Below are 19,124 nucleotides of genomic sequence, written 5' to 3'. Positions count from 1 at the left end.
TTGAGTACAACATTGATACAAAAATAAAAGACAAAAATAAAATAACAGGAGATTCGTCTATTGTTTCTTTTGCTGTTGTTTATCTCTAGACGTTCAAATGTTTATGAACCACAATGGAAACAAGTCTCTGGCTCTTCTGTCATTATCTATTCTGACTTTTAAGAACAGCATGCACAGTGGCTCACTGGGTACAGTGCCTGCCTTGGAATCAGGAGGCTGCAGGTTCAAGTCCTGGCTCTGACATAGTGTCCCAAAATCATGAAAATATGACATAATCTATTATGCCGTCCCAAACCATGGACTATAGTATGTCGTTTTTTCATGATTTTCATCTTTTTTTCAAATCCTCCAAAATCACGAAAAACGACATCCTATAGTATGCCGTCCGAAACCATGAACTATATGTAGTTTTTTCATGATTTTCATCTTTTTTTCAAATCCTCCAAAATCACGAAAAACGACATGCTAGTATTCCGTCCGAAAAAATATATAACTTTGGCATGCTACTAGTCCTACATACTTACACCTAGAATCCCCATTCAAACCTATTTAGGTTCATCTTACGCTGGACATGTTTGCCTGAAAAGGAATCTTTGAAATCTTTCATAGTTTTAGAAATATAGTGCTTTAAATGTGAGAAATTTATAATGGCAGATAGTGGCACGTCAAGAAATCACTTTCACCTAGAAACTCCATTCACACGTTTTATAATTCAGCTTACTGTGGAGACACATGCTGGAACTTTTTACTTTGAAATGTTTTGTAGTTTCTGAGTTATTTAACTTAAACGCCCAATGCATTCTCAATGGCAATAGCCCAAACTTTGGCATGCTACTAGTCCTACATACTTACACCTAGAAACCCCAATCAAACCTATTTAGGTTCATCTTACGGTGGACATGTTTGCCTGAAAAGGAATCTTTGAAATGTTTCATAGTTTTAGAAATATAGTGCTTTCAAATTTGAGAAATGTATAATGGGGCTCAATGGCAGATATTGGCACGTCAAAAAATCACTTTCACCTAGAAACTCCATTCACACTTTTTATAATTCAGCTTACTGTGGAGACACATGCTGGAACCTTTTTACTTTGAAATGTTTCGTAGTTTCTGAGTTAACTTAAATGGCCAATGCATTCTCAATGGCAATAGCACAAACTTTGGCATGCGTACGTGCGTGTTTGCGTGCATGCGCACGCAGAGAGATAGATAACCCTCTGACTAGAGGGTTTTGTGTGTGTGTGTGTGTGTGTGTGTGTGTGCGTGTGCGTGTGCGTGTGCGTGTGTGTGTGAGAGAGAGAGTACTTAATTTGTTAGTATTATGTATGCAGATTGAGTGATTTATGCAGGGTGCGTGCGTGCGTGCGTGCGTGTGTGTGTTTGCATGTAGTATGTCTGATTCCATGTCCAGCTCCCTCCCTCGCTGCCAAAAATTATGCAAAGGTATGTTTTTTATGTATTTATTTTGTCTGTACCTTTTTAATTAATGACGGTATCCCAAGACAAGAAATCTCTTTTTTTCGGGAAGGACTTGGAAGCTCTCCCTGCCACATATGAGCTGTCTCCTGAACACTGAGCCAATCTGCAAACCCCACCCCAGTCCCTCACCCCCACCCTGCAGGGTACGAGCCTCCATTACCCAGAGCCTATCAGCGCAAACAGCCACTTTGCAGCCAACCACCTGTGACTTTTTGACTGTGGGAGAAAGCTTTGGCCTGGACCATGCAGGCTGTGTGTGGAGAGACACCAGCCAAAGCCTTGGGCTGGCCAGCCAGCCATTGATTAAGGGAATCAGAATTGATTAAGGGACCAGGGGACATCTGGAATGGACCAATTTCTGTCCCTGCATCAATTATTCAAATGGCTGCAGCTGAATTGGATCAGAGGCCGTACGTCGGTCTCTTAGTGCTGTACTTTTGTATTTTGTAGATCTCTGTAGGCTGGGTGCCCTGTGGTGTAAACCATAGCACTCACTCTTTCAACCATAGCATCCACCGTGTCTTTAAACATAGCACTCACTGTGACGATCTGTCTTTAAACCTACCGTTCACTGTAACGCTGTCTTTAAACCTAGCATCCACTGTGATGCTCTGTGTCTTTAAACCTAGCGTTCACTGTAACGCTGTCTTTAAACCTAGCATCCACTGTGATGCTCTGTGTCTTTAAACCTAGCATCCACTGTAACGCTGTCTTTAAACCTAGCATCCACTGTGATGCTCTGTGTCTTTAAACCTAGCATCCATTGTAATGCTCTGTGTCTTTAAACCTAGCGTTCACTGTAACGCTGTCTTTAAACCTACAGTATAGCATCCACTGTGATGCTCTGTGTCTTTAAACCTAGCATCCACTGTGAAGGGGTTTTCTAGATACATTAACAACTTCAACCCTATACCGGTATATATACCTGGCTATTTGAAAATAGCCGATCTACACAGATCTGCTATTTTTAAAAGATGTTTATTGCGACTCTAGGTCGCAGTTTACTATGAAGACCTGAATTTCCCGTCAGTCGTTCGGTCGGTCACACCTCCATATATGGTCACGCAGCGTGACATCACGCCTCATATATGAAGATCACGACACTGACCTTATCAAACCCTGGATAGCCATACATGGAGAAGACTGGATCATCACATAGCTCTGATATGGAGCCAGGCCGGCCAGCAACTCTACATCTGACCTCAAACCCTTAGATCTCCATATATGGAGCTGACCTGTTCTGATATTCCATATGTTGATCCTTCCCCACCCATCCTTCCTCTTCGATGTCTCCCTTTTTTTTTTTTTTAAAGATATTTTTTTTTGCGGCTTACGCCTTTTATTGGTTTTTGAAGGGACAGACAGTAGGCTGACAGGAAACGGGAGAGAGATGGGGGAAGACATGCAGTAAAGGCCGTGTCGGGCTCGGGAGTCGAACCCGCGGCACACTGCGACTGGATTACCAGTCGGGTGCCCAGACGGTTACGCCACCGCCTGGGCCCGATGTCTCCCTTTTGACTGATACCTGGCCATTCAAACTCTAGACGGGCCCCAAAGTTATTAGTTATTAGTGCGAAGACTAGAATTCAGTCAGATAACTCACAAATAGATTCAACTTAGTGTTCGGCTCTGCTACATTTTTCTCCCTGCTCGTCACAATTAAACACCATCATTAAACATTAAGAGCAGGGAGATAGATACGTACAACTAGAAAAGGTGTGTGTGTGTGTGTGTGTGTGTGTGTGTGTGTGTGTGTGTGTGTGTGTGTGTGTGTGTGTGTGTGTGTGTGTGTGTGTGTGTGTGTGTGTGTGTGTGTTAAAACTGTCAAGTGGAATTTCTTCCTCAGCCTATTATGCATGCACAGTTTCACCGCAATCAGACGAGGAGTTGTGGCGATTTGTACAAAATGGGTACAAAGTGGGCTACTCCTGAAAAGTTTAGAAGCCAATCATAGCCAATCTGGTTGGATTATGAGAAATCAAACAAACCCGTCTTGATCACATGACTATATGGAGAGCATGTGTAGTTGTGTACCGATTTGCGTAATATTAGAAAATGTGTTTTACATATGTCGGTCTTCTGGTGGCGCTATAAAGAGCAGATGTGAAAAATTCCAGGCAAAGATGTTTCCATGGCCTCTAGGGAGTGCGTGCACAATTTCACGGAAATCACACAACGTGTTCATGATTTGCGGCATTTTGTTTGAAACTGAGCACTCTTGCGAACTTTTGGGGTGATCTTAGCCAATCAGGATGGAGTCTGAAAAATCTGAAAGACACGTTTTGTTGAATGGCTCTAGAGAGACTGTGTACCAATTTGCGTGATGTTTGAAAAAAATCTGTAGGTGTACTGTCCAAAAAAGTGTTTTGCACAAAGCAGCCTCCTGGTGGCACTATAAGAGGCCAATGTGAAAAAAGCCAACGGTGCCCGAGATTAGCTGTCCACAGACACGGACGGACACACACAGTCACACACACGGACGGACGGACGAGTGCAAAACATACTCTCTCCCCATGCCTTCGGCCTGGTGGAGACAATAACAACCCCCCATGGGGAACAGAAATAAGAGAGCCCACCGGTGGTGCTGGGTTGGCGCCGGCGGTGGGAGCAAACATCACATAACAACAACCAGGAACCATATGCAGAAGGAAGGCAGGAAGAAGCATGCAGTCTAGGTGAGCTTAAATACCCCGTCCAATAGGTCAGCTGACTGCCACTGTGCCACATCAACGAATGAAATGTGTGTCTTGTAAACATTGAATACACCCACATAGTAATGCAGAATATTAACCCCTCGAGTATATGTATGCGCCCTTGAGCACAGCATGAAGCCGCTCGAGTATATCTGAATGAACTAACTCCACAAGCTACGTATAGGTTCTCAACAGGCCCGAAAATGAAGGCGCTGACCTGTTCTGACATACTGTTCTGACATACTCAACACACTGCCCCCGCTGCCACCCTTAGATCTCCATATATGGAGCTGACCTGTTCTGACATTCTATATGTTGATCTGACCTCATCAAATCCTGTACACTCAAGACACGCTCCATATATGGCCAGTACAGAATTCATTCCATATGTTGATCTGACCCCCCATGCCAAAGCGGCAGAGCTCGCCCAGCAGTCTGCTGTCATCCATGGCAGATGCGTGCACGTGACCTCGGTCGCTTCTCGCCCTCAGCGCATCGTGAATTAATGAATTCATTAATTCATGAATTTATTTCCGTGTCTGGCTGCTTTTCGCAGCCCATTTTATGGGATTATTCAGACACACTTTACAATACATTATATTTCCTGTGCCAACACGCTGACACCAAAATAATAAACAAAAAATTATATCACACAATGTATACATAACTCTGATCGAGAGTAAATTCAAGTAATCCATTTTGTTAAGACTACTCCTAAATTAAGTTCTACATTGTGGTATTGATACGTAAACAAAATGCCAACTACTTCTTCCACGGTCCACCACTGGTATAGTAGGTGTATGACATAACTATTAATACGTAAAGTGCCTTTGGGCCGGCCTGTTTGTCTGTGTTATGTTGTTATGGTTCACTTTGCCCTTCTGTCTGGAAGGCTGGTGAGGAGCACATGGGCAAGCATTGCACCACACACCCAAGCTTTATTCATATCGTTGCTGTCGAGCATTAACCTCTTATCTCCATATTGTAACGTTGTGTGTTTTCGTGGGTAACGTCCCTACTTTTTTTTTAAAACATCTGTTTATTATGAATTTTTGGTATACAGGCATTTCAGAAATGTTTAAGCAACAAGTTACAGATTAGTCAAAAAAAATAGCAAACATACAAACAAAACAAGACTTACAATAAAAAGAGACAAAACATAACCGTCAAAGAAAAAGACAAAAACAATAAAATAATAACCGACAAGGCTGATGACTACACCGCACTCCGAGGACAGACACAACAAATCACAACACAATCTAAAAAACATTTACATTAATTAGATGACATTACGGGGCAGAACAATATCGTATTCAATGGTAACGTCCCTACTTGATCATATATGCAGTGTCACACAAAAGCATGGCTTCGCGCCACGTTTCGAGCGTGTAGATCTGCTACGTTAGATCTGCTTGTAGATTTGCGTCGTTATTCATCATGTTTGAGTTGAAAATGAGGGGAAGAGGGGGGGGGGGGGGGGGGGGTTGGTTTGCATAATATGCATGTGTGTGAATTTGTGTGGGTGAGAGAGAGAGAGGCTGAGATAGAGCGTGAGAAGAGGAGATGATAGGCAAGTAGCGTAATTATGCAAATTGTTGTTATCATTGGTGATGGTGATGCGAATGAGTGTATGCTTGTGTGAGTGTGTCAGGCACCAGGAGTACCAGGAGTTGTGAATGAGTGTGACGATATGAAGATTACATGTCACGATATGAAAATTACATGTCACGATTATTGTGGCAAGAGCAGCTGCGATTAGCGATATTATTGCAATAATGAAAATGTGCTTAAAACTGAAAATGCCACTTTTGTTGATCACTTGAACCCCCAGCATCCCTATTCGGGGAATGTTAGCCAAAACAATAGCCGCCGCAACACGTTGAAGCTTTCTGCAAATTTTTTGGCATATCAATTTGTGTATAAAGTGAAATAAGAGCGTACTTCGTACTTCGTGCTCTTTACAGCCCTTTATCAAGCATAGATAGGTTTAAAGGGCCACTTCACCCCTTTTGCAACCAGATCTTATTTTAATTATGTTTGGGAGAAAATAAACACTTTCCTGGGGTTTTTACGTGGGTAATATGTGTTTTAGTGTAGGACCCAAGTGCAAGATGAGAGGCAGAGGCAAATTAACATATTTATTTCACCAAACCAAAGGAGTAGGCAGTCATCAAAGTCCAGGTACAGGCAAGGGTCAAAATACTGGTAGGCAGTCATAACACGGAGAACCACGAGTACAAAGGGAAAACACTAAACTGGGATAAACAAGGGGATCTAATATAAAAGGCAAACGAGGAGTCAAGAAACAAGGTTCTAACAAATACACATGACGAATAAACAACGAACCAACGGAGAACTGAAAACACAAGGGCATATAAATAGACAAGGACTAACTAGACACAGGTGAATACAACAGACAAATCAACACAGGGATTGGCTGGGAGACTAACAAGACACAGGTGGAGAAAACTATACTAAACACAAGGTAGACAAGGCAGGTAAACATGGGCAACACAGGAAACCAAGAGACACTAGATACTACAAAATAAAAGGTAAAATAAAGTACACAAAAGTAAAACCCATAACAAGGAACATAGGGAAACACATCAGGGTGACAGAACAGGTCACGGATCGTGACACCCATAATGCTTTGGTCCACTGCTCCTCCTTGTGGATAGGGGGAGGGCTGTCTTACTGAGACAACATGTAGTCCAGGAAATAAGTGAGCCCAGTGTCCATTACATCATGGAGCCCATGGACACTTTGAAATACTGAAATATCTAAAAACACATATTACCCACATAAAAACCCCAGAGACAGACAAATCAGTGGATGTTTTGTCCCCAGCTGACAGGCTGTCCTTCCTGTCCACTGTTGACAGTCTGTATCAGGTTGTAATGAATGTCCTGACAAAGCCCAGGGACAACGGACAGTGGACAGGGACAGGTGGCTCGCTATGATAAGAGGTGTCCTTTGTCTTGATCTTCTTCATCCGCTGGGTCAACTCCTCACAGGGCTTTGGCTGCTAAACAAACAGTTGATTCTCTTGAAAATGATTCAAACAGTGATTCTTTTGAAAAGGATCAGGTGTATATTGAACCCCACAGGACCACATTGGTTACTCAAGTACCGATCTACAACCCCAAAACGTGTCAGTTCGCGCTGCATTTTGGGCATGCCGATCTGCTACTTTTGATGCTTTATTTGTGACGCTGTAGTATGATCAAATAGGGCAACAACAACAAAAAATACACAAAAGGTTAGAATATGGAAATAAGAGGAATTCTGATTACTTTTAGGCCATTTATTTTACCAAAATCAAATCACATCAAATCAACCCCAACTCTGACCTAACCTCACACTAACCTAGCATTTTGTCTAGACTATTGGGACGTCGGAATAATGGGCCGCTGGATTAATGGGCAGCCCCTCTTTTATTTTAAAAGTTTATCAAGATTGTGAAAACGTACCATATAGGCAACTCAAGATAGCATGGTAAAACGTTTAAATCAGGATGTCCTCAACAACAGTCACAGCATTCGTGTGAAAGTGCATGAACCAATTCCAGGGTGAAAAACAAATTTACGTCCAATCGCCCGTGGAAAAGAAGGGTTTACAAATCCTACCTGTTCACTCCCACATTCATAATAATCCATGACCAGCGAGGAAGGGTAAAGTGTTTGGGAAGTAGAGAGCACAATAAGGCAATAATAAATTCAGTGCAGTTCTCAAGCAGATAATCAATTTTCTGTGATGTGGAGGCGCGCACGTCTCTCGGTAATTTGTGTGTCGGTGGAGACCATATGGTGCCAGGGCCCAGGGAGAAAAACATGCGGTTTAGAATGAATTGCACGGACATTATTGATTAGGAGCCGAAACGCTGGGCCAAGATTTGTGGAGGCCCCATAAAAGAGAGCGATGTTCTTAACTGTACCTGGTGGAGTGGCTGATACAGTGGTATGTGTGTGTGTGCGTGTGTGTGTGTGTGTGTGTGCGTGTGTGCGTGCGTGCGTGCGTGCGTGCGTGTACATCTGTGTGTTGACACAGCGCCGTTTGTGTGTGCGTGCACAATCTGTGTTTGTATATATGGAGCGCTGTAAGATCAATGACAACTGTTTAGTGTGAGCTGCAGTGAGGGTCTAAACTAAAGCAGCACCTTTAGACCCCACCCCTAAGTACATGTGTCAGTCATGGTGGGGGGTGGGGAGTTGGAGGTGTAATTAGACATACTGTAGGTCGACGAGCAATCAGGGCTGACCACCCCTATACTGGTTTACACCTAAGCATTGGCCTCCTCAGCAGTGTTGATTTTGTCAAGTAAAACTACGACGAAAAATGTTTGTCGACTACCTTTTTTCACTGACGAAAACGAGCGCACGATCGGGCCCCCCGAACCGCACAAATTCTCTCAAATGGTTTGTCAATTCAAACCATTTGAGAGATAAGAGTTCAGCACCACAGTGCACAGCGGACCCACATCAACTAATGAACTAAAATGTTTATAAGAATTTGCACGGCAGCCAAACAGGCTAAGTGAACTTCAATTTAATATAACGTCACATTGTTGCAGGCAGTGACAGTACTGTACTGTAGCCTACCTGTAATATAATGGGCAACTGCATGTTGTTGGTGATGATTTTCCCACCGTGAGCCAGCATGAGATTTATACAATGAACTACTCACCTAATGCCGCAGAGGTTCCATGTTCATCGTACTTCATCGTACATTGTTTAAGTCACAGATGCAGATGGTTTTCATATCGTAAATGTATGAAGTTTGCCTAAAAGCGTGTGTTTAATCCACGTGGGTACTTGTTTACTACTTGGTTAGACAATAGCGCTTGCCAACCGAAACAGACTTCCTCTTATTTTTCAAAATAAGAGCCACTTGTAATGATTAGTCAACACTAGTTTTATTTCTAAGTCTACAAGTTTACAGGATGTAGATGTATAGCACCCTGAGATAATGCTTTGAATGGGCCTGGTGCCTGCTGCTCGTACCAAGGACTCAAGAGGCAGGGCTTGCAAAGTGCGACCAAGTAAGTCTGTGATCGTGTTCATCTGACCTATCTGTCATATTATGACAGATAGACCTATGATCTATCTTTCATAATATCATTCAGAAACGTAACTTCTGTCAATAATTTCTTCCCTTCAATATTGGTATTGTGGATTTTATTGTGGGCATCTACAAACTCAGAGCTTGTTTTCTTTTCTTTTTTTTAAAAATATATATATATTTATTTATTTGTTTGTTTATTTGGGGGGGGGGGGGGGGGGTCACAGCCCAAATTGATTAATTTGAGGGGTCACGGCGTGAAAGGGTTGAGATGAGTGCTTTAGAGTGATTTATCCCCAGTTTGAAGGTTATCTCGCAGCCTTTGTTGTTATGCCTCTTTATACATAGAACGCTGCTTGTATCTCTGGCACTAGGGCTCTGCACTGTGTGAGTATATATTCCATCTTTTCTTTTTTTCTCTCCTGGCTGTAATGTTGTCAGCTTGTCTGCTGTCTTCCTCTCATGCAGCCTCCTTTTCTTCTTCTGCCTCCAGCTCTGTTGTCTCGCCACAGATGTTAAACCAAGACGGATCGGACAGAGGAGTGTGGTCTAATAACGCTAATTGCCCCCATCTGCTCGTGCGCAGCTGTCAATATCTCTTCCTGTCCACTGTAGACATTAGACCCGTCAACGCGCATCCAAGAGGCATTCTTATCATCCAACCAGTCAGGCAAGTATAGGCACTGAAGCCCACTCCAAATCTCTCAAATAATAATCACAACTGTTAGTCCATGGGCCACAAAGGTTACTTATCATTTTTAAAGATCCATGCTACTTCAGGTACTTTTGATTTTGAATCCTGCAAAGTAAAAGCTTGGACATGAGGTTTCCAGTTTCCACCCGACAGAGACAATATAGCTTTTCGGTTCCTCCTCTTGACCTATAGGACACCTAAATACTGTGCATTGATGACTTGCCTTCAGCTGTGTTGACTTTGACTTTGTGTAGTTAATGGTGATTTTAACATCCATGTTGACAACACCCCTGGACAAAGTAAGGGATCACAGAATTGTGCTGCATTCTTGATCTGACTAATGCCGTCATGGAGCCCACACACACAACAAAAGAATATGGGGCCGACTCCCTTAATCATCTCTAAGAGGTCTGAATATTGTGGTGGCTGATGTTGCTCTCTCTGATTCTTCTTGTATTTCACTGTAGAATTACTGAGTGAAACATTTATTCAGACTATAGACGACATAGTAGCATGGCATTGTTTAAATGATTTTGTTTCTACACTGGACTACACAGTATTTATGTGGCCTGTAGATGTTAGGAGCATAGCTCAAGAGGAGGAACTGAAAAGCCATATCTCTCTCACATACGCACACACACACACACGCACGGTCACAGGGGTGTGAAATACCACCCCCCTGTGTGTGAAGCAATCATAACGGAGTCTCCATCATCCTCCTGAGCTCTCAACCCCTCACCCAATCTACAGCCATTCGCTCGCCTCCTGCCCATTATTCCCAGCTCACTAGTCAGAATATTAGGATGGCCCTCCTCACTCCTCTTCACCCCCCCTCCATCTTTCTATTACTGCCAGTTCACTGGGAGTAATGGTATTTTTTTTTCAACTTACTTTTATTTCAGAAAAAGGCATTGGCACCAACATGTCAGAAAGGTGCCGGGATTTGGTGCAGCATGTAGGCTCTTGACAAAGGGAAATCAGCTCTGTCGGGTGGAATTAACCTCATATGAATATACTGTTACTTTTCAGGATTCAAACTCAAAAGTATCAACATAGCAGATCTACAAGCTCAAAACACAGATACTGGACACTGTATGACCAAGTAGTGCACGGTGCTCTGGTGTCATTTACAAGTAGGGCATTGTTTCATGAAAACAAACAACAACAACATTAAGTTAGAATATGGAGATACGAGGATTCTACCCAACAACAATGGGTAAAGTACTTCAAAATTGGAATAAAGCAAATGTACATAGAACTTTCCACCACCGCCGTCCTGACTCCCCTCCCCTCTCTCTCCATTACTCCCAGTTCACTGCATGGTATATGGAGAGTGACACAGGGCCAATTCAATCTCACGCCCCCCCGTCTGTAGCCACCCACCCACCCACTCTGCCATACGCCTCAGTCTGTGGGCTCATTCCTCCTCACATGGAGCACTCCGTTTCATCTCCTGTCACTGACCCACCCCTCCACCAATACACACTCACGGACACGTGCTTGGCACGCACGCACGCACAAAATATCAGGTTTCGATCCGTACTTATCGGGACATGTTGAGAAAAAGATGGAGCCGCTAAACCAGTGCTACTCAACCCGCGGCCCCTGCTTAATGTATATGTGGCCCGTCATGGTCATACCAATACAAATATAATTTGTTATTTTCATTGTTTTGAACAAGATTGTAAGTATATTGTTTGTTCCAAGAAAAAGTGATATGGCCTGATATCAGCTGAGTATTACTTATTTATTCACATGCAATCTATTCATTATACTGTATATTCTCTTCACATTTTGTGAATGAAGCCTCGTTTTCTAACTTTTTGTTCAATGAGGTTTTGTCTTAGATGGAAATGTGGCTTTGTGTGTGTGTGTGTGTGTGTGTGTGTGTGTGTGTGTGTGTGTGTGTGTGTGTGTGTGTGTGTATCCAGGTGAATGGTGCACCCACTGTTCAAAACGGACCGCTCCTGCAAACTTTAGCCAATCAGGATACGTCTTGATCACATGACTATAGAGATAATGTGCACCCGTTTGCGTGAGATTAAATTGGACACAATCATTCTATACAAAACACATCATTTAAAATATTGATGCTGTTGTAAACTGTTGTAAACAAATAGACAACATCTGCCAACGTGCTGTGGGATTTCTTAACTGATTTCAGGTGTGCGACGTGCGTGGCTGCTGTTTATCATTTGAGGCGTATATACTTCAGTGATGCTGCACATTAAAATAAGTTGTTTACTCTGCTTTTGCTATAGTTTTCATAATCATATTCAGAAGTGAAGATTGTTTAATCCTGAAGCATTCCAGTACTTGCACACAGCATGCTCCATAATAATATTTCATGGAGCAATTTTCCCTACAGTTGCCTCCAGCATTTCATTTTTACCTGCTGTTCTGAGGCAAGTAAACATGCACAATTCAATAGTGACTGACTGTTTTCAATTAACCCATAAAGACCGGTACTGCATCTGTGTAATCTATAGATCTTTTTTTTATACTTTAGAAGACATTTTTCGTTTTCGTTGCTGTCAGGCAGAAACCGCTCATCTCCATATTCTAACTTTTAGTGCTTTTGCATACATTTTGCACATTTTTGCACAAAAGCAACTTAACTAGCAGATCCACAAGCTCGAAATGCGTCGTGAATCGACACGTTTTGAGCTTGTAGATCTGTTTGATGTTTTTGAATTTGAATCCTGAAAAGTAACAGTTTTAGACATACGAGGTTTCCACCCGACAGAGATGATTTCGAGGAACCGGACTCGGGTCTTAATGGGTTAATCATGCACTTTGGTTGCACCTCACTGCGAACGCCGAAAAAAAACAACAAAAAAAACACCAGGCACTGTTGGTTTCATAATAAATTTTATTCTATATTACAAATAGTATTTTGTTCTTGACTGCAAAATAGGAATGCATTATATTTACATACACAGGTATACAATTAATTATAACAAAGTTAGAGAAGCTCGCCTTATATCCCCCAGGTTTTCGTTTTTATCTCTCAATAAGATACTCTTTTATCTCTCAAAACATGGGTCTGGTAAAAGTATTTTTCGCTGTAACACCTGCTATAACACTGAGCTAGGAGGACGTTTTTAAGTTCCTACAAAACGTTTGAAGGTGGAAACTTTATCGCTTGCTCTCGGCAACACAAGACGCTGGTTTGTTGGACGACGTCGTTTGTTGCCGGGGAGATGGGGGGGGGGGGGGGGGATTGGGGGCATGGAAACATGGAACAAATGGTGTCACATCTGGGGGGGCAGATTCACAACAACAGTCCAGGACGTTTACCCAACATTACTCAATAAATAACTTGGGGCTATGAGAGGATACTTTGGCTATCTAGACACAATATACACGTCTACATCAAGGGTTCCCCCCCCCCCCCCCCCCCCAATAATCATATTTGAACTGGGGACCACCTGACAAGCACTTGGAATTGTGGGCATTACATTAATTTGACGTGAAGTTGCTCATATACAGTAAGTATTGTGAAAATATGGTGTTGTGAGCTTGTAGATCAGCTATTTTCACACAATGTTTGGCCAATTTGTTATTAAAAAGGTCTTAAAAGTCCTTAAATTGTAACTTTAGAAACGTGCAAATGCCCTGTTTACTGTCGAGTTGCACATTAAGCCAATCAACTGGGGGCCACCCAACATAATGTGGGTCCCGACCTACAGTTTGGGAACCACAGGTCTACACGAACAAGAGGGGCTCATCAAGATTAAGGGGGTTGCAGGAATGCACTTCATTGAAATCCTATTTACTATTTACTTGAAAAATCCCTAATTTTTCTTCAGTTCTAAATCATTGCTGATTTGCCCGCAGCTATGAAAACAGTCAAAACTACATAGCACGTCCCAAAATAACTTTGTGAATGTACCCCCTCTAGGTACGGACATTCATCTTAACTGTACAGCTCTGAGAACAAAATGATGAGTTATTTTAGGAATTTCACATTTGACACAATGGCTTAGAAACATAAAAAAGAAGACATTTTAATCTAGAAAACTTGAAAAAAGGTCTAGCATCAGAGTTAATGTCTATAGTTCAAAGACAATCGTGTGTGTGTGTGTAATCAAAAATTATGAATTATTAAATGTTTAAGGACTAACTGGGCTTGAATTTTCTTTTAATTAAAAGGCTAAAAAGGAAAAGTGATTTGTGGTATTTGGGCAAACTGATGCTTTCAATTAATATCTATTATAGCTTAAAATAAAAGAAGATTCAATCTTATGTTCTTTTCTCTTCAAAGCACTTGTAACTTGCTCAGTAACAGTATCCCAAATCAAACATCCATCAATTAGCCTAATATTTCTTTATGCAAATTGGTTCAACCGGGTGGGTAAAGAAGAAATAACATTTTCAACAGATTCCAAGTGCCACATTCTAAAGGAAGACACACACAAGCTCATTTTGCAGTCACTAGAAAATAAAAACCATGACAAAATAACACATCAAAAACCCAGAAAACAACACTTATTATAATAATGCAATAGCAGCGAAGACAGCGAGGCTGTCGAGTCTGTCTACCAAAAAATAAAAAATAAACTAAAAGCAATGAGGACAGGAACAAGGCAAAAGGTAGAACAGGATGCAGTAGAACGCACAAGAAAAAACACTCGAAAAATATGGGTTATGTATTTTTGAAGTAGATCAATTCGTGATCATCTATAAAAGAACCGTTTGCTTGAGTCACTTCAAAGTCGCTAGTAGAAGTAGATAAATATCTTTGATTGCAAGGCAGTTCCATTTCATAACATCCAAATAGGTCGACATGCAAGGGTATATAATATCTGTTTTAAAGGTACCACTTCTTCATTTAGCATCTAACACTTCACAAAAATCATGATTCTGAACTGGGGTGGGGGTGGGGGGGGGGGGGGGGGGGTCGCTGAACTGGATAAAGGTTCCACCTCAAACGAAAGTTATCGTTTTTATAACATGAACAAATCCCAAGGTTTGTTTTTTCCCATCTCTATTCTTCCAAGCAAAAGAAATATAAAAGAACATCCACATCATCTTGCAAGGCTTAATTTTCTCACATTTTTCCATTTTTAGTTGTTTTTTTTTTTTTAGTTTTGTTGTTTTTTTTCTCCCAAAGTTTCTTTAATTGATTTTTTTCATTTTTATACTTTTTTAATGTCTTACATGCGCTTAAAAAGCCAATAAAGGACCCATGGTGGACCTGGGCGGTCTTTACACATTCACATCACCACATGGGGCACGTCGTCAAGGCAAATGAAAGGTTCGAGGTCAAAAAGAAAGGAGGGCGGCTCCAGAGTCTCTCTATCGCCCTCTCCTGTCGAGTAGGGGGTGGGGTTCACATCCAACAAGTCTTGGCTACTTTTAATATCTGTCATTTTCCCTGTTTATCCTGTCATGAAGCTTCACAACGTTATCTACCTTTTCTGGTCCGTCGAGCCGGATTCACAATCCTGTCGAGCGACGGAGCATAAATCGGCCTTTATCAAACTACAGTTTTTTATTCTATTTTATTTTTTGAGGCTGAGAGATGGCCACCCCCCCGCCGCCGCTTATTTAGGACAACTACATTAATACAGGAACGCAACTAGCTTTGCCGTCTCCAGCGCTTGTGCAAAAACAAAGACGGAAAACTCAAGTCGGGAGCCGGACAGAAAGGAGCGCAGGGGAAGGGCACAGGGATAGGGGTGCTAGGGAGGGGGATGTGTGTGTGCCGATAGCCACGATGAAGAGCATCATCATCATCATCACCTCGCCTCTCGACAACACTGAGGTCAGAAAAATCACACAGGTTTTTTTTTTTTTTTTTTTTAAGTTCCAGTTAGGATACTTTTATCTTTTTCTGTCATATGGGATTATTCTCCTTCTGTCTCAAAGTCCTTTTTTTGTTGTTGTCGGTTCCTCAGTGGCACTTTTCAAACAGGTTTCCAGCCGTTTTCGAAAATGCCTAACTCCTTTGGTTGTTGTTGTTTTTTTTTGTTTTTTTTGGCTGACCGACTGAGTCCATCTTGTTTGATAAAGTCTTGTAAATCAGAACATCTCGTGAAAGGAAGTACCCAGCCCCCCCTCCCCTCCCTTCCCCTCCAAGGTAGCACACCCATCTCTTACGGGCATCTGTTTCGATCATTTTCATCTCATTAACTGTCTTTTCCATCCACAGTTTATGTTTCAGTCAGCTCTTCCCCTTCCATGGATGTGGGGTTCCGGAACGAGGGGTTGGAAGTTGAACAAAAGGGTACCTACTGGTGAGCGACACCTAGAGGTACCCACGGTGTCGGAACCAGTAGGAGACCACTGTAGATGCGTAGGACGGTCAGGGTGTTCGGACAGCTGTTGACTTGTGTGTAGCCGTGTGTGTGTGTGTGTGTGTGTGCTTTAATGGTGTTTCCATAGGTGGGTGACACCAGATTGGTAGAGAACACAGCTGCTCCTGGTGTTCAGGTAAAAGCAGCCGGATCACCGCCGTCAATAGTTTGTTGTGTGCTTCTCAGAAGGGGTGAAGGTTTTGCCTAATATGTTTTTGTATTTTGTTTTCTTTGCAGTAGCCAGCGTAAGCCAAGATGGACGGAAAAAGCATGATAGTTTGAGATTGTAAAGCCTATAATAGTCCGTAGAACAACATTGTTGCTTACCGAAAAGAACGGGTCTTTAAGCTGTAGCTTTAGCTCGAAGATCTGGTATTTTACGTTAGCTCGGAGATCTGTTATTTTCGGCAAGCGACACCCTGGTTGCCATGGACTTTTAAATTGCGTTATGTGTGCAGGGCCGATGTTGCGAAAGCGGGACAGGGTTGTTTTGTTAAGGTGTAAGTGTCAGTCAAGGTTTTCCATAAACCCTTATCAAGTCTTATTTCTTAAATAACAACTCCAGCTACATTGAAAGAACACATCAGGAACATTCTAGGTTTGCCTGGACTCTTTCTCAAATCTCGCAGATATGTATGTCATTTACTCTTTAAGTACAGTGTAAACTTGGCAAACCGTCCTAGCGTTCTTTTATTTTCGTATCTCCCCGGGAGGTGATCATTTGGCTTGCAGTCCTCGTTTTATATTCCTTTTGATTTCTGTATACTGAATATAGCACTACAATAAACTTGAGACTCTAGAGATGGTTTCATTTTTAACTATCCTATTTCAAAAAAAGTTCTGAACAAAATGGAAACAAACCCAACGTTGTGGATTTCAAAAAACTTGTATCTACCAGCGTTAAATTCTTGAAGGCAACATAAAATGTTTGTTTTTTTCTCTCTCTCTTTCCCTCCGACAGGATTGGAGGTAAAGTATGCCAATATGGCCGGCTGACAAAGCAGCCACCCTTTGTGTGGTGAAGACAACAAGGCCACTCCCGCGTTGCATGATGGGAGATGTGGTCCTGTAGCTTCAGCCACCCCTCAGGTTCACTAGTCTATGCAGCAGAGCGGATGAGGAAAACCAAAAACGCTCGTTTTAATTGGGAAGAGGAAGCAGAAGAAAAAAAGGAATCAAGGAAGGAAGTCTTCATCTTTGAAAAAAAGGAAGAAGGCAGGAAGTCACATGATGAGATGTGGGGTGGGGGGGTGGGGTGGTACGGGTCTTCGCTCAGGCACGGCTTGGTTTCTGACGGGGTCTTTTTCCCAGTGCACCCTGGGAAGTGCGGTCCTCAGCTCTCCAGGCTCATGAAGGCCACCACCTGCTCCAGCTTGAAGGCTAGCCTCTGTTTCCTGGCGCCCTCGTCCTGTTCCAGTGCACACACCACCTGCAACACACACACACAATTAATTAATGAATTAATTAAATACATTAGAATAATAATAATAATAATAATTAACATCCCCTTTAAACACATTGTTTCTTACCTCCTCAGCATATTTCGCAACGTAGGAGTAGATCTCACTGAGGGAGCTCATAGAGTTGAACTCGTTCATGTGCATCCTACTCTGCTCCGCCAGGTAGGCGTTCATGTCCTGGTCGCTGATAACTTGCATCTTATTGATGTCAGAGTAATATCTGTACAGAGAGAGAGAGACAGAGAGAGAGAGAGAGAGACAGAGAGAGAGAGAGACAGAGAGAGAGAGAGAGATAGAGAATACAGTTTTACTACTCACACAACAACAAACACGGTTCTGAAGTCGGTTAAGACTCGCCCGTGGTGCCACCATACGTGGTCGGTTAAGACTCGCCCGTGGTGCCGCCATACGTGGTCGGTTAAGACTCGCCCGTGGTGCCACCATACGTGGTCGGTTAAGACTCGCCCGTGGTGCCGCCATACGTGGTGGGTTAAGACTCGCCCGTGGTGCCGACATACGTGCTACACTGCTGCCCGGCAGTGATGGAAGAAGCTCATGTTTGCTTGTTTATATTTACTTAATTACTTTTACTGTAAAAAGTATCAAAACAGCAATGTAGAAATACTCTGTTAGTAAAGTAAAAGTTGAGTATTCAAAATTGACTTGAGTAGAAGTACAAAAGTGCATCAACGTAATACTTCAAGTAAGAGTACTCATTATGCAGATAGTTAAAAATATATACAAATCTTGTGAAAATAGATTTTTTAAGTATTTTTCAAATAATCGAAGTATACTGTATATAGGACTAAAGTGGTTAATGTATATGTTGTAATACTAATCTAAATCTACTAAGTAACAAGTAATAAGGTTCTCAAATAATTGTAGTGGATATATAGCACCATATTTGCCGCTTAGTGGAGTAGAAGTATAAAGTATTTGAAAATTCGATATACTCCAGCAAAGTAAAACTACCTCAAAATTGTACTTTACAGTAATTGAGTAAATGTACTTTCCACCACTGCTGCCCGGAATTGGCAGGATATCACACAGCAGATGTGCGGCCGTGGGACGCATGGATCAAAGCAAAATCAAATCTCACGACAGAAAACATGTTGTATGGCCCAATAAGTCCTATTATGTGATTTGTGAAACCGTGTGAAAGGAAGGAGCCCCCACACATACACTAGCGTTGTTTCCTAAACAATTAAAACAATCTGTAAAGTTAGGATGATTTTGTCGGTTATTGTTCCTGCTGTTTACTGGCAACCAGGGGGGAGAAATCACAGACTGAGGCCCTTGTTTTATATGACATATCCGAGACCATTAGCATTTTATGGAAAATGCTTTGAAAACAGCCGATCTTAGACACATTGATAGTTTGTAGATTGGTATTTTTTTTCGGTGACCAATCCATGGACGACATGCTGGCTTCTATGAAT

General features: G+C 42.1%; 1 protein-coding gene across 2 annotated transcripts in view; it reads right to left on the bottom strand.

The window, feature by feature from the left end:
• Window positions 1-12,777: 12,777 nt before the first annotated feature.
• Window positions 12,778-19,124, bottom strand: part of plxna4 (plexin A4) — a 300,862-nt gene continuing 294,515 nt past the window's right edge. For both annotated transcript variants that reach the window (XM_079493988.1, XM_079493989.1), the window contains exons 33-34: window positions 17,755-17,905; window positions 12,778-17,654 (exon numbers count right to left, since the gene is read on the bottom strand). In XM_079493988.1, coding sequence (XP_079350114.1) covers window positions 17,559-17,654; window positions 17,755-17,905 — 247 coding nt within the window. In that variant the 3' untranslated portion in view covers window positions 12,778-17,558. The remainder of the gene's footprint in view (window positions 17,655-17,754; window positions 17,906-19,124) is intronic.

Source organism: Electrona antarctica (assembly GCF_951216825.1).
Source record: "Electrona antarctica genome assembly, chromosome: 23".
Taxonomy (NCBI): domain Eukaryota; kingdom Metazoa; phylum Chordata; class Actinopteri; order Myctophiformes; family Myctophidae; genus Electrona; species Electrona antarctica.
The sequence above is the reverse complement of the archived record's forward strand: the minus strand, read 5'-3'. Positions and strand labels throughout refer to the sequence as shown.